The 14,699-nt window shown below is 36.9% G+C and overlaps 1 protein-coding gene across 3 annotated transcripts in view; it reads left to right on the top strand.

Annotated features, from left to right (window-relative positions):
* The window catches only part of POLE2 (DNA polymerase epsilon 2, accessory subunit), a 39,186-nt gene that overhangs the window by 7,283 nt on the left and 17,204 nt on the right, over nt 1–14,699 (top strand). For 2 of the 3 annotated variants that reach the window (XM_023546143.2, XM_003408544.3), the window contains exons 2-14: nt 563–663; nt 2,983–3,058; nt 5,859–5,936; nt 6,066–6,159; nt 7,960–8,034; nt 8,601–8,684; nt 9,300–9,356; nt 10,476–10,524; nt 11,096–11,168; nt 12,605–12,777; nt 13,521–13,610; nt 13,774–13,828; nt 14,600–14,659. In XM_023546143.2, coding sequence (XP_023401911.2) covers nt 2,994–3,058; nt 5,859–5,936; nt 6,066–6,159; nt 7,960–8,034; nt 8,601–8,684; nt 9,300–9,356; nt 10,476–10,524; nt 11,096–11,168; nt 12,605–12,777; nt 13,521–13,610; nt 13,774–13,828; nt 14,600–14,659 — 953 coding nt within the window. In that variant the 5' untranslated portion in view covers nt 563–663; nt 2,983–2,993. Of the gene's footprint in view, nt 1–562; nt 664–2,982; nt 3,059–5,707; nt 5,756–5,829; nt 5,937–6,065; nt 6,160–7,959; nt 8,035–8,600; nt 8,685–9,299; nt 9,357–10,475; nt 10,525–11,095; nt 11,169–12,604; nt 12,778–13,520; nt 13,611–13,773; nt 13,829–14,599; nt 14,660–14,699 lie in introns of those variants that run through there. The other variant, XM_064292430.1, reaches the window with a different exon arrangement.

The raw sequence follows: 14,699 nt of genomic DNA, 5'->3' as shown, positions 1-14,699 counted from the left end.
TTAAATCAGGAGTTTTTTGTGATTTTAATATGAATGTTGCTTCTGTGATTCTTTTCTGTCCAAATTTCAAAGTTTTTCCTAGTCTAATTTTTTTCCTGATTTCACAACACACAACAGTGATGAAATCGTATTCAATTAACTGGAATTTAAGTAAATGCATTATCAAATTAACAAATATATATTTGAGCATCCCTGGTATGTTCAGGATACGGTACCTGACATTGAGGCAGACGGGTTCCTACCCTAAATGTAAAGGAATAAATAATAAATGGCTAATGTCATGTATCAGATCTAAGGTACATACAAGCACGAGTTTAATAGTTTCGTAAGGAAAGGGAGATTGCAGCAGGGGAGACTAGTCTAGGAATGCTTCTTAGAGGAAGGGTGTGATTTGGGGCTTTAAGAATGGTTATGTTGGCAGAGGATAGAAGAATTTATTCAGAAGGTACTAAGTGGATCTTAATTTTAATGCCAGATTGATGAATGTTTGCCAGTTTTTGCCATAAAGTTTTTTGCCTCAGTTGTTGATGACTGACCTCATCTTTTCTTTCCCTGTTATCAGTGAAGCCATTAAGTATCTCACGGACACTCTTCAATCTATCAGTGAATTAGAGCTTGAAGATGCACTGGAAAAGATCATCGATGCTGTGGAAAAGCAACCTTGTAAGTAAAATTTTCTGGTAACTCTTAAATTGGTAATATAGTTCTCAGCGCTCAGTTTAATTTATAGATTTAAGTAGAAGTTAAAATTCAGTATTGAAATGTCACAGTGCTATGAGCCATAGGAGTGATAGCCCTTCTTCCCAAGGAGTAATACCTGTAGTTCAGTTGGAACCTCAGGATGTTCCCAGAGACTCTTTTACAGTCTTTCACCCCTCCTGGAGCAGGCACAGACACCTTTCCTCTCTGGCTCTTTTGTACTTCCGATTTTGATTGGATTCTTTTTGGGTACTTTGTCTCCTCTGAGTGCCTATTGTGTCTTACTTAAGTTGTTGCTGTTGTTAGCTGCCACTGAGTTGGCCCCCAGCTCATGGTGAGCCCATGCACAACTGAATGAAATGTTGCCTAGTCCTGCGCCATTGCCATCACCAGTTGTGGATCGGACCAGTGTGACCCATAGGATTTTTATTGGCTGAGTTTCAGAAGTAGATTGCCAGGCATTTCTTCGTAGTGTGTCTTAGTATGGAAGTTTCACTAAAATCTGTTCAACATCTTGGCAACATGCAAGCCTCCACTGACAAGATGAGTGGTAGCTATGCATGTGGTACATTGGCCAGGAATCGAACCCAGGACTCCTGTATGGAAGGCGAGAATTCTACCTCTGAACCACCACTACCCTCTTTATTTAAGTTAAACTGAAAAACCAAACCTGTTGCCCTTGAGTCGATTCCCACTCATAGCAGCCCTATAGGACTGAGTAGAACTGCCCCAGGGGGCTTCCAAAGCTGTAATCTTTACAGAAGCAGACTGCAGCATCTTTCTCCCCCAGAGCCACTGGTTAGGTTCAAATCACTGACTTTTTGATTAGCAGTCGAGTGCTTAAATTAGGTACTCATAAAAGTTTGAAGAAAAAAAAAAAGCAGAGAAACTCTCCCTTCTTCCTTTAGCCTTTCTCTGGGGATCTTTCTGTTAACACATACTTAACCTATACCACAAGTGCGGGCCTACAAAGGAGAAAATGCTGTTCTCCTGGGAAAAAATGTCCAGTGTTTCTAGTGCACTGAAGAGCAGAAGTGAGTACAGGTCACTCTCTTATGTTGCATAGATGCTATTTTCTTTAATTATATATATTTTTCTTCATGAAACAGGTTCCACGATATAGGAAAAACTGTTATTATGTCTCATTTTCACTTTCAGAATTTCAAATATACCTTTGCTTTAAAAAATGCCTTTACAGTTGAAAGTTTAGGAAACAATACTTGTCCTTATTACAAATTAAGCTGGCACAGAATATTTTGCCTAAGAACTTGCCAAAGTTAAGGGCGCCTACTCTGGAATCAGGCCTGGGTTTGTGTTGCTCCCTCCTACCCCTTGTAGTTGTGTTCTTGGGAAAGTTACTTAACCTCTTGAAGCTGCACTTTCCCTATATGTAAGATATGAGCATATTAACATCAATGTTAGAGGACGTCTAACTAATGGGATAACGCTTGTGAAGTACTGAACATAGTGCCCCACATTTAGTAAGTGCTTAATAAAGGAGCTCTGGTGGTGTGGTGGTTAAGAGCTATTTGGCTGCCAACTAAAAGGTTGGCAGTTTGAATCTACCAGCTGTTCCTTGGAAACCCTGTGGGGCAGTTTTACTCTGTCCTATTTTTTTTTTTTTTTATAGGGTTGCTATGAGTTAGAATCGACAGCAACCAGTTTTTTTTTTTTTTTTTGGTTATGGTTACTATTAGGGTGCCCTGGTGATGCAGTGGTTAAACACTCAGCTGAAATGTCAGTGGTTCGAACCTACTAACTGTTCCGTGGGACAAAGATGTGGTAGTCTGCTTTCATAAAGATTTACAGAATTGGAAACCATATGGGGGGAATTCTACTCTGTCGTATACGGTCACTCTGAGTTGGAATCAACTGGACCGCAATGGGTTTTTAGGATTGTTGCTATCATGCCTATTGAAACAGCAGCTGTAATAAAGAGTTATACAAATGTATCCTTGAAATGGTATTATTTCCAGATACTAAAACCAGGATCTTTCAGAAGTATTTACATAAATGAATTTATATTACTAAACAGTATTTGAAAGTTAAGGTCATTGCCTTTATATTAAGGTGTTAGAAGTGTATTTGAATGTGAAAAATTAAGGTATTAGAGGTATAGCTTTCGTTTTTGTTCTGACCTAATATATTTTTCCTCCTAAAAGTTATGAAATGAGAATCTCAGGGTTAGTGTTTGCAGATTATTTTTAGGTAAAAAAGCTATCTGCAGAAAGAAGTAATTTTTATACTTGTTTTTAAAATTTGACTTTGAAATTCTCTTTTCAGTGTCATCCAACATGATCGAACGATCTGTAGTGGAAGCAGCAGTCCAGGAATGCAGTCAGGCAGTAGATGAAACTATGTATGTGGATATAATTAGCTTTCCCCCCTTTGGAAATGTTGAGTGATTATTTTGAATTATGTTCTTGGGGAAATAATTAGTGGTCAGCATGTCCACAGAGGGAGCTGCAGTTATTTCTAAATGCGTCATTTCAAGTAAAAGCCTGCATTATAAACTTTGTTGTTAAATGACTCATCTTTACTATTTTGTCCTAGCATTTGAGATTATTGTGTTCTTTGTACCATTCCTAACTTTTGCCACATACCCAACTGATCTGATGTCATATTTTATATGCTATGAATGAATTGAATTAAATATTCAGAAGTTTGATTTACTTTTGTTGTCATGTACTATGAATGAATTTAACTGAAAATTCAGAAATGTAAATTACTTTTGCTCTTAGGAAAGTGCTGAGCTCAGATAACTTCACCAACTTAACTTGGGTTACATAGTGAATGGCTAGTCAGGGTAGAACCTCAGTTTTAAGACTGTTTTCACTATTTTATGCGATTGTTAACCGCTGGCCAAGCTCACAGAGACCCAGTGCACAATGAGATTGGGCTGTTGTGATCCATGGGGTTTTCACTGGCTGATTTCCAGAAGTGGATCACTAGGCCCTTCTTCCTTTCGTTCGTGCTGTTAGAGCTTAGGAATTTATATAGCAATAATTTTTCTGGGTCTTATTTCCCTTAGTGTCTCTCTTTCTTTTCTCCTTTGAACATGATACTTCTTTCCAAATTCATGAAGATTAACTGGAAGGAAAATGTCTGGGGAAATGGGCAGAGAAACCATTTTCATTTTAATAGTTCTTTCCTATTTGGGACAGTGAAGATGATTGAAAGAAGCAATTAGCCTTATTTGGGTCAATAGCTTTCATCTTTTTCTTATCAGAACTTACTAGGCCTGCTAGAAAATAGAGAAATTGAGGAATTTTAATTTTTTTTCTTGTAAACTCACTGAAGATACTAGAGCACAGTGACATACCCCTAAAGCCATCATTAGAAATTCAAAGTGATTTATCAAAGTTTAAGGATTATAATCCTAAAATAGACATTAAAGTTACCTATTGCTACTGTCAAGTTGTTTATATACTAAAGCCAGCTGATGTTTAGTGGTCCAGTGGGGGCCGAATGGTAAAAGTTCTTTGCACCTTCCGTTATTAGAAAGTCGTTATATCATAGCACAAGAGGCTCTCATTTTTTTTTAAAATTGTGCTTTAAGTGAAAGTTTACAATTCAATTCAGTTTCTCATACAAAAAGTTACACACACATTGTTATGTGACCCTAGTTGCTCTCTCTACAATGTGACAGCACACTCCTCCTCTCTGCCCTGTATTTCCTGGTTCCATTCAGCTAGCTCCTGTCCCCATCTGCCTTCTCATGTTGCCTCTGAACAGGAGCTGCCCACTTAGTCTCAAGGATCTACTTGAGCCAAGAAGCACAGTCTTCACCAGTATCATTTTATGTCTTATAGTCCAGTCTAATCTTTGTCTAAAGAGTTGGCTTCAGGAATGGTTTTAGTTTTGGGCTAACACAGAGTCCGGAGGCCATGTCTTCTGGAGTCCCTCCAGTCTCAGTCAGACCATTAAGTCTGGCCTTTTTACTAGAATGAGTTCTGCACCCCACTTTTCTCTCACTCTGTCAGGGACTCTGTGTTATGTTCCCTGTTAAGGCGGTCATTAGTGGTAGCTGGGCACCATCTAATTCTTCTGGTCTCGGGTTGATGGAGTTTCTGGTTTATGTGGCCCTTTCTGTCTTTTGGGCTAATGTTTTCCTTTTGTCTTTGGTGTTCTTCATTCACCTTTGCTCCAGGTGGGTTGAGACCAACTGATGCATCTTAGATGGCTGCTTGCTAGTTTTTAAGACCCCAGACACCACTCACCAAAGTGGGATGCAGAACATTTTCTTAATAAACTTTGTTATGCCAGTTGACCTAGATGTCACCTGAAACTATGGTCCCCAGACCCCAGCCCTGGTACTCTGTCCCTTGAAGGAGGCTCTCATTTTGTGGATAAAAAAAGGTATGACAGGTTAACTTGCCAAGACTGATCCACTAGAAAATGGTGGAAAAGCTGTGCCTGAAATCAGGTTATCTTCAAGTCCACTGATTCTCTGCTATTGTATACTTATTGCTCCTGCCAGAATAGCGTGATCTTTTTTTGACCATTTTCAGTTTGAGGGATAAACAGATACAATTTTAGGGAAAATCTTCCCTAAAGTTCCATTTAGGTTGAAATGTTTATATGATGATGCTGCGGAATTTTTTTTCTTAGTTCAAACATGATTATGTTATTAACAGTTGATTAGAAGTAAATTATTTTGTTGATTTTTATTTTCCAGCACTCTAGGTCTCAAGGATATAGCCAAAAGTTTTGGGGCTCTTTATCTATTACACAACTTTTCGTGGGACACTTTTGCATAATATTTTGGATTAAGATTATTGGAAATTTATCGAATTCTTTAATAATATTATAGTATAACTTACAATAGTACATATGGAGGGGTGTGTTTCAGATGTGACATTTTTATACTTATTTGTTCCTTTTCAACAGATGCCATTATTAGTTAGAGGTTAATTTAAAAATCTTTTTTGCTTGAAAGTATTGAGCAGTGATTTTTTTGTGTCTTGAAAGGGGAATGCATGAGCTAATATTCTACTCCTGTATTATTTTTTGACACTGTGACAAATTGTGTCTGTCACCTGAGAAAATGTGAAAAGTAAGTTCCACACAATGTAAGATTACAATGCAAGTTTTTATGTTCACCTAGAGTGTTAAGTTTTAGTGAATCAGGCCTTGTGTTTTTGTGGGATGTTTTTCAGAGATCATATTTTCAATATCATAGGAGCATTTGATACTCCACGTTTTGTGTACAACTCAGAAAGAAAAAAATTTCTTCCGTAAGTATGCCATCTATTGACTTTAAGTTAATTTCAAACGTACCTTTTTCAGAGGGTAGTCTCATGTTTCATTTTTGGCTTACTTTTGTGCATGATGATAGTCATATGTAGACATTCCTTTTTTTCCAGTCTGTTAATGACCAGTCACCCTGCACCAAATTTATTTGGAACAGCAAGAGATAAAGCAGAGCTGTTTCGTGAACGATATACCATTTTACACCAAGTAAGCTGGGGGTGCTTAAACAGGGTTTGGGGATAGTTAAAGGATGAAATCTTATAGTCGAAAGTTCTTCATTCAACAGGCTGTTTTTGGGTTCTTTATGTTTGAGACTATATAGAAGATACAGAGATAAAAAATATTCTTTCCCTTTAATGATGAGGATAAAAATAGTAGCTAATGTTTATTACATGTTTTTGATGTGCCAGGCACTATGTTTTACACTTTACAAATATCACTTACCTCATTTAATTCTCTCAACATTAATGTATGGATCTTAAAAAAACCAAACCTACTGCTGTTGAGTCGATTCCTACTCGTGGCAACCCCATGTATTAGAAGCTATTAGTATCCTCATTTTACAAATTAAAAAAAAACTGAGGCCTAAAAGGGTGAAGTAACTTTCTCAAAGATCATACCTGGTAAGTAGAAACAAGGTCTGATTCCAGTCTGTCTCACTCTGGAGCCCAAGCCTCGCTACTATACTATACTGCCTTCGAGTAGCTTACAGCCTAGGAAATTAAAGCCATTTGCCAAATACAATATGAAGTAGAATTTGATGAGTGCTGTAAAGGAGATACAAGCAGATTGGCAGATTGTACTCAGCAGAAAAATCAGGGAAGGCTTCAAGGAAAAGATGGCATTTGGCATGGGCCTTGATTGCTTTGCTCTTGTAGAAACGGGGAAAAGGTGGTGGTAAGAGAGTGAACAAAGGCACAGCAAAAGGAAAAAATGGATTATGTCAGGAAACAATGAGCCATCACTTCACTTTCTGTAAAGTGTGAGGCCCGTGAAGTGGAGTAACATGGGATAAGTTTGGAAAGGCAGACTGGAACCAAATCATGTGCGTGCCTTGAGTGGCACTCTTGGGAATTAAAACTCGGTTCTTTTGGTAGGTGAGTCACCAGGTGGTACAGTTAATGCAGTCTGTTGCTAACCGAAAGGTTGGTGGTTTGCATTTACTCAGGCACCTCAGAAGAAAGCCCTGGTGATCTACTTCTGAGAAAATCAGCCATTGACAATCCCGTGGTACCCAGTTCTACTCCGACCCACATGGGGTTGCCCTGAGTCAAAATCGACTCAGCAGCAGCTGGTTTCTCTCGATGGGAGGAGCCTTGGCACACTGGAGAGAGTCAGTCAGAGCTGGGTTTTTCTGAGAACTTCCTCTATCAGAAGATTTTGAGATGAGTGTAAGGGAAGGCTTATAGGAGGCTGTGATATTAGTATACATGTAAATGGTCGGTCGCCTGGATGAAGGAAGCGGCGAGGGAAAAATGAAAGAGGAACAGGACTGGAGTGGTAGAAACTGTAGTTCATGATGATGGATTGGATGTGATGAGAAGGGAGGGGGTGAGAAATCAAGGATGATTAAGGTTCTGAGCCCAAGATAGAACAGTAGAATAATGGTGATGTGTTAACAAACTGGCAAAAGAGAATGTTTAGGTAAGATGATGGCCGGTTCTGTTTTAAACATTGGAGTTTAGGTTGCCAGATGAAATGTGCGTCTGGAGCTGAGATCTGGCTGGGCAGAGCAAGATCTGGGAGACATCTATATACGGTAATAGATGACGCTATAGGGAGGAGATCCCTGAGTGAAAGAGAGATGCCAGAGAGAAAAGGGAAATGAATAGAACTTGGGGAGCAGGGATAGAATTTGTGGGGCTGGGCCAGGATAGGGTTTTCAAATTTATTATAAATAGGTAAGGGTAACACTAGTTTAAGGACAGTGATCCATCAGGGTACTATTTTAATGAATCAGGACTGAATGTCTGTTTCAGTAATTCATGTGACTTTTCTTTTTTATAGAGAACCCATAGACATGAATTGTTTACTCCTCCAGTGATAGGCTGTCACCCTAATGAGAGTGGCAGCAAATTCCAGGTTAGAACGTTATCCTAGTCATTTGTGGAAGGGTGGTGTGTGAATATACGTGTTTAATATTTATTGCTTCATTCTAATTTATTGAATTTTAAATGAAAATAAACTCCTGGTAACTGTTTAACTAACTGACTGACCTGGCTGTCTGTCCAGTGTTCATGCCTAGTGTCCTAGCTGCTTCAAACCTCTGGTAGAAGCTACTACTTCTTTCTGACCAAATAAGATAAATAAAACTGGTAAATTATTTTCTGTATTTTAAAAATAAATGTAATTATCCCAGGGTACTTATTCAAAATGATATGATACGAAACTTTAAAAAAAATGAAACTTAAGGGATTGGTAAATGTCCGAGTTGATATAGTGTTTCTTTAGGCATAATGCTTCTAGGCCATCATGCATTTGGTATTTTTTTATAGGATAAAATTAAACTTTCTAAGATTTATTTGATTTTCTAATATAAATTAGCTGTAAATACTGAAATGTGCACCAGCATTTACATGTTTATAAAAATGTTGGTTTCCTAAAAGAATATATTTTCAAACCTTAAGAATTTATTTTGTTTTATTTAGCTTAAAACAATAGAAACCTTACTGGGTAGTACAACCAAAATTGGAGATGTGATTGTTCTTGGGATGATAACCCAGTTAAAAGAGGTAAGTTAAACTTAATAAGCATCAAACTTTTATTTTCACTATTCAAATTGATGAAATGTCAGTTACATATAGCATTTCTACAGAGGGTACAGGGATGTTTTCTTTCATTTAAGACTTCAACCTTTATTCCGAGTAACCTTGTCATTCGTGTTCAGTTTCCTGAGTAGACATCAAGAAGGAATGTCTCATACAGGTGACCAGTTTGTGTAGCCTGAAATTAGTCCATCAGTAACCTCTGATTGAACTGAGAGGACAGAGTTTCTGGACAAACAAAACTGCAGACCACATCCTGGTCCTTTAGAGGCTCTGTTAGGTGAAGGTAAAACCCTCTTGGTGGTAGCCAGCTAGTGCACCTCTTGGCATCTCTTGCTACACAGCAGCCATTCCCCAAGGTATCTGTGAAGAGTCTTGAGTCTCAGTTGTCTCAGTTATGTGATTAGCCTGAGATTGCCAGTCTAGTAAATGGAAAAGCCTGGACGAGGAAGTCTGATTTTTTTTTTTAATCTGTTATTCACTTTATTATGTTCCATTGTCAAAACTATCAGTATTTCAGTTATTTTGTCTTAGTATTCATTTCTATATTAATGTGGATATTTTTCTTTTAATTATTTTTAGGGAAAATTTTTTCTGGAAGATCCTACTGGAACAGTACAACTGGATCTTAGTAAAGCTATATCCTTCACTTTTCTTTATTCTTTTAAATCTATTTTAAATGAATAGGGGAAATTGATCTTATACAATTTTTAGATTTACCTGTTTGGGTTCTCAGTAACTTCATACGGTGGTGGCATAAGGATATAGAGAACACAATCCTAAACAGGGGCAAAAGAACTTTAACTCCTCCATATTTTGAGAATCCAGACAAAACACTGGGAAAGTTTCTGACATGCTAAGAATATTCTGTACTGTCAATATAAGTAGGCTGCATCTTGGAATTAACCACTGAGACATTTAAACCTATAATTTTTAAGCTATAATCTGTTCACAATTCTAAATGCTAAATTTTTAAATTTATTATTTGGGAGTCCTTGGCTCAGTTATCTAGTGCAATTATAACAAAAATGCCACAAATGGATGGCTTTAACAAATAGAAATTTATTCTCTCACAATCTAGGAGGCTAGAAGTCTGAATTCAGGGTATCAGCTCCTGAGGAAGACTTTCTCTTTCTTACTTGGTTCTGGGTGAAGGTCCTTGTCATCAATCTTCCCCTGGTCTAGGGGCTTCTCAGCGCAGGGACTGTGGGTCCAAAGGATGCCCTCCACTCCTGGCCCTTCTTTCTTGGTGGTATGAGTCCCTCTCCTCTCTGCACAATTCTCTCTTTTATAACAAAGATTGACTCAAGATACAACCTAATCCTGTAGATTGAGTCCTGCCTCATTAACATAACTGGCTCTAATCCTGCCTCATTAACATCATAAAAAAACCAAACCCATTGCTATCCAGTGGATTCGGACTCATAGCAACCCTATAGAACAGAGTAGAACTGTCTGCCCCACTGGGTTTCTAAGGAGCAGCTGGTGGATTCCAATTGCCAACATTTTGGTTAGCAGCCATATTTCTTAACCACTGTGCCACCAGGGCTCCAATTCTATCTTAGCGGTAGGATTTACAACACATAGGATAATTATATCAGATCACAAAATAGTGGACAACCACACGATACTGGGAATCATGGCCTAGCCAAATTGACACGCATTTTTGGGGGACACATTTCAATCCGTCTTAGTCCTTTTGGACTCAGACTTTATCAGTGCCTCAAGCATAAAATTATCTTCCTCAACTGTTGATACCAGTTCCATAATGGTTTATATACAGAGGCATGCTTTGTCTTAGCAGAAGGTAAGTCAGTATATGTTCTTCCTTCACTCCTCATCATTCTGCAGTAAAACCATTTAGAGATTGGTTAAAATATGTTAATGTGATATAATTTGGGAGAACATTGATTATGAGAGTATACTTTTGACAGCAAACTCTTAGACTGCTATTAGGCATGGAGTTTCTATCTGGGGTGATAAAAAGGTTCTGAAATTAGGTAGCGGTGATGGTTGTACAACTTTGTGAATATACCATAAAAACTGCTAAATTGTACACTGTAAAACTTTTCAGATTTACCTAGGGTCATAAAATAAAGCGTTTCCTAATCTGTGTACCTAAACTTTTTGTAGTTCAACATGTATTGTGAAATAAAAAGATGAGAAGTTACCTTCTGAATATTATTTCTATTTTTATGAGCTTTAAAGTGAGACTATCTAAGGATCTGAAGTTATTCTGTAGCTTGACAGCTTCTATAGTTAGCATACAGGGATGAGACTATAGCCGAACATACTACTTTATGTTTCAGAGTGTTGTCCTTTCAAGCAAAAAGGAGAATTGAACAAATGAAAGTGACTTATAACATATCTTTTTTCAGGTTGGTTTGAAGATCAAGTGTTTCATGTCAATGCATTTGGATTTCCACCCACTGAACCCTCTAGTACTACTAGGTATAAAAATGTTTGATTTAAACTCATAGGAATTTTGTAATACTAGCAGTAGTGAATATAGGATAGTATGCCATATCTCAACTATTGCAAGGCATCAGACATGTGTCAAAATGGAAAGAACAATGGAAAATGAGAGCTGGAACTCTGTTTTTTGCGTAACAGTCAATGCTAGCAGAGTGACCCTAGGTTCGTTGCAGTAACATCTCTGTGCTTCGGCTTTAACTGGAAAAGATTTCCAGTCTGCCTGTCTTGCTTATCTACAGGATTGCTGAAGAGTTCATGTGAAATTAGAGATAGGAGAACAGAAGAATGTAATTCCCATGTAATTATAAAGTTCTGACTTTTGTATTATACTACTAATGAGTGAAAGTCCTAGGAGACAGATTTACAGCTCCTAAATACAAAGAAAATCTTCCAACTCAGAGACCCTGTAGGACAGAGTAAAACTGCCCCATAGGGTTTCCAAGGCTGTAAATCCTTACGGAAGCAGTCTCCCACAACTTTCTCCCCAGAGCAACTGGTGGGTTTGAACTGCCAACCTTTCGGTTAGCAGCCCAGTGCTTGGATGGCTCTAATTTTATGAAGATTTTCTTTATATTTAGGAGCTATAATCTGGAAAACCTGGTTGTACTTCTTCCAAGACAAATTTGTTCGTTCTTTTGGCTGTCCATGGTATATCCAATATTTTTCACCAACACCGTAATTCAAAGGCATCAACTCTTCTTCAGTTTTCCTTGTTCATTAATAATTACCCAGAAAATTAGCTGATTACAAATTTGATAAGTTCTACAAAGGAAAAATGCGGGATGCTATTTGAATATATAATGGGAATATCTAACCTCTTTGGGATCCTCAGGGGTCGCTTCACTGGTTTAGTAACATTTAAGCTGGGAACCACAGGGTGTCAGGCCGTGCGGAGTAGGCATAGCTGCAGAGGCCAGGCATGTGCAGATTACCCCATTTTCTATGACCCTTTCTTGTCAAGCTTCCAGTTGCCTTCCAAACTTTCACAGTTCTGGGATGTATGTTAGCCTTTGTTCACATCCTGAATTCCTGAGACGTGAAATTGCTTGGTCAAATGGGTAGCACATTGCTGAGGCTTCTATTACATATTGTTCAAATGGAGTACTCATTTTTTCCTACATTCAACTACGTAGGAAATTATGATTTAATTTTTACATTAGTCAGTTTTAAAAGGCACAGATGTAGCCAATTATTTTATTTACTGTTTCTGTGATACTTCCTGCCTCATTTTAGGAAATTTAAATTAAGTTTGTTTTTTAAAGTGCTACAAATATTACATTTTCTTGGTACTATTTACATTGGTGGGAAAATAACCTTATTACATAGTAAGCTAAACTTGTAAAATTAATAGAAAAATATCTCCAACAGAATATAGGATAAAAGATAATAATTGGTATTTTATAATTACCTAGGGCCTACTATGGAAATATAAATTTTTTTGGAGGACCTTCTAATACTTCTGTGAAGACGTCTGCAAAACTAAAACAACTAGAAGATGAGAACAAAGATGCCATGTTTGTGTTTATATCTGACGTTTGGCTGGACCAAGTAGAAGTATTGGAAAAACTTCACACCATGTTTTCTGGTAGGTGTTATTTTCTTCTATTCCCTTTTGAACTCTTGATAAGACAGCTTATATCTTAAAATGAAATTCTTTTTAAAAACGTATATTTTTTGAGTATTCTAGTTTTTAAAGAGCAATGATCCAGCAGTAAGATACTTTAAATAAGATTTCGTCTAAAAGACTTATTTTTTTACATTTGAAAAATAGATGTATGCGTGTGTATGTGTATTTATGATAAATAAAAATTAGTCCTGAATATAGTATGGCTAAAATTTTTCAGCTGCTAACCAAAAAGTTGGTGGTTCGAATCCACCCGGGGGTCCGTGGGAGGAAGATCTGGCAATCTACTCCCATAAAGATTACAGTTTACAGAATCCTATGGGGCAGTTCTGCTCTGTCACACAGGGTTCCTATGAGTTGAAAATCGACTTGACAGCACCCAACAGCAACAGCATAGTACAAGAAATTAGATAAGAGCTTTGGGCTTTGAAAATCTGACAGAACTGGATTTAAGTTCCAGCCTAATACTTTGGGCAGGTTACTTAACTGCTGTAAGTCTCAGCTTATAGGGACATTGTAAGGATTAAGCCAATGCAGGGCCTGGCACATAATAAGTACTCAATAAATGAATGCTATTATTACTATTATTTTAATAATACGTTGTTATTAAATTAGTTTTTATTACTAAAAACTCATGGCTAATGGGCTTTTAATCTGATTTCTAGACTAGAAAAGTGATGTTCATTTATCCTTTTATTCTTCAGGTTATTCACCAGCACCTCCAACCTGCTTTATCCTGTGTGGTAATTTTTCATCTGCACCATATGGAAAAAATCAAGTTCAATCTTTGAAAGGTATTGAGGTCTATTTAATAAGAAGTGTTTATTTATATAAATGGATAGGAAATGATTTGTATCATTTTAATTTTATTAAAATATGTATAATTGTATCTAATCAAATAGAATTTTTTATGTGTGTATATGCAAACTAAATTTTATATCCCTTTAAAATTTTTAGATTCTCTAAAATCTTTGGCAGACATAATATGTGAATACCCAAATATTCACCAAAGGTAATGGTCTTTATTGCTATATTTTTTACTTAAATGATTTTGTTTAAAAAAAAAAAAATCTTAGTTTTATATTGGAACCTTGGTGGCATAGTGGTTAAGAGCTTGGCCACTAACTAAAAGGTCGGTAGTTCAAATCCACCAGCCACTCCCTGAAAACCCTATGGGGCAGTTCTACTCTCCTGTAAGGTCGCTGTGTGTTGGAACTGACTCGATGGCACCTAACAACAACAACAGATTTTATATCAGTGGTAAGAAACTAATGGAAGAAAAAGAAAGTTGAGAAAATTAATGGAGCTAAGAGATGTAATTATCCTTATATCATGATAATGTACATTATACCATACTAGAGATTTATAGTGAAAAATATTATAAGTAACAGTGATAATTTCAACCATATTTTGAATTCCTTGGTGATGTTACTCCAAGGGTCTAGAGTTGCACTGCTCAGTATGATACTAGCCACATGTTTCTTTGTAAATGTAAACTAATTAAAGTTAGATAAAATTTAAATTTCAGTCCTCAGTCACACTAGCAACAGTGCAAGTACTTGATAGTTGGACAGTGCAGATATAGAACACATCTGCCATCATAGAAAGTTCTGCTCATTGCTAGTCTAGAGATTTTTAACAGTTCATTAAAGTGTGTAAAATTAAAAAATTGTTTTTAAATTCATGATTCAGTTAAAGGCAATAACTTGTTTTTAGACTATTTGATAGGGCTGGAGAAACAAACAAACAAAATTTTAATAAATTATGTTGAATTATGCTACAGTAGTCGTTTTGTGTTTGTGCCTGGTCCAGAGGATCCTGGATTTGGCTCCATCTTACCAAGGTAAGTTTTATTCAAATTTTATTATTAAAGAAAATTTTGT

The sequence above is a fragment of the Loxodonta africana genome, chromosome 10, assembly GCF_030014295.1.
Source record: "Loxodonta africana isolate mLoxAfr1 chromosome 10, mLoxAfr1.hap2, whole genome shotgun sequence".
In the NCBI taxonomy this organism is placed as follows: domain Eukaryota; kingdom Metazoa; phylum Chordata; class Mammalia; order Proboscidea; family Elephantidae; genus Loxodonta; species Loxodonta africana.
Note: the sequence above shows the minus strand (reverse complement) of the source record. Positions and strands in the feature narration are given on the sequence as shown.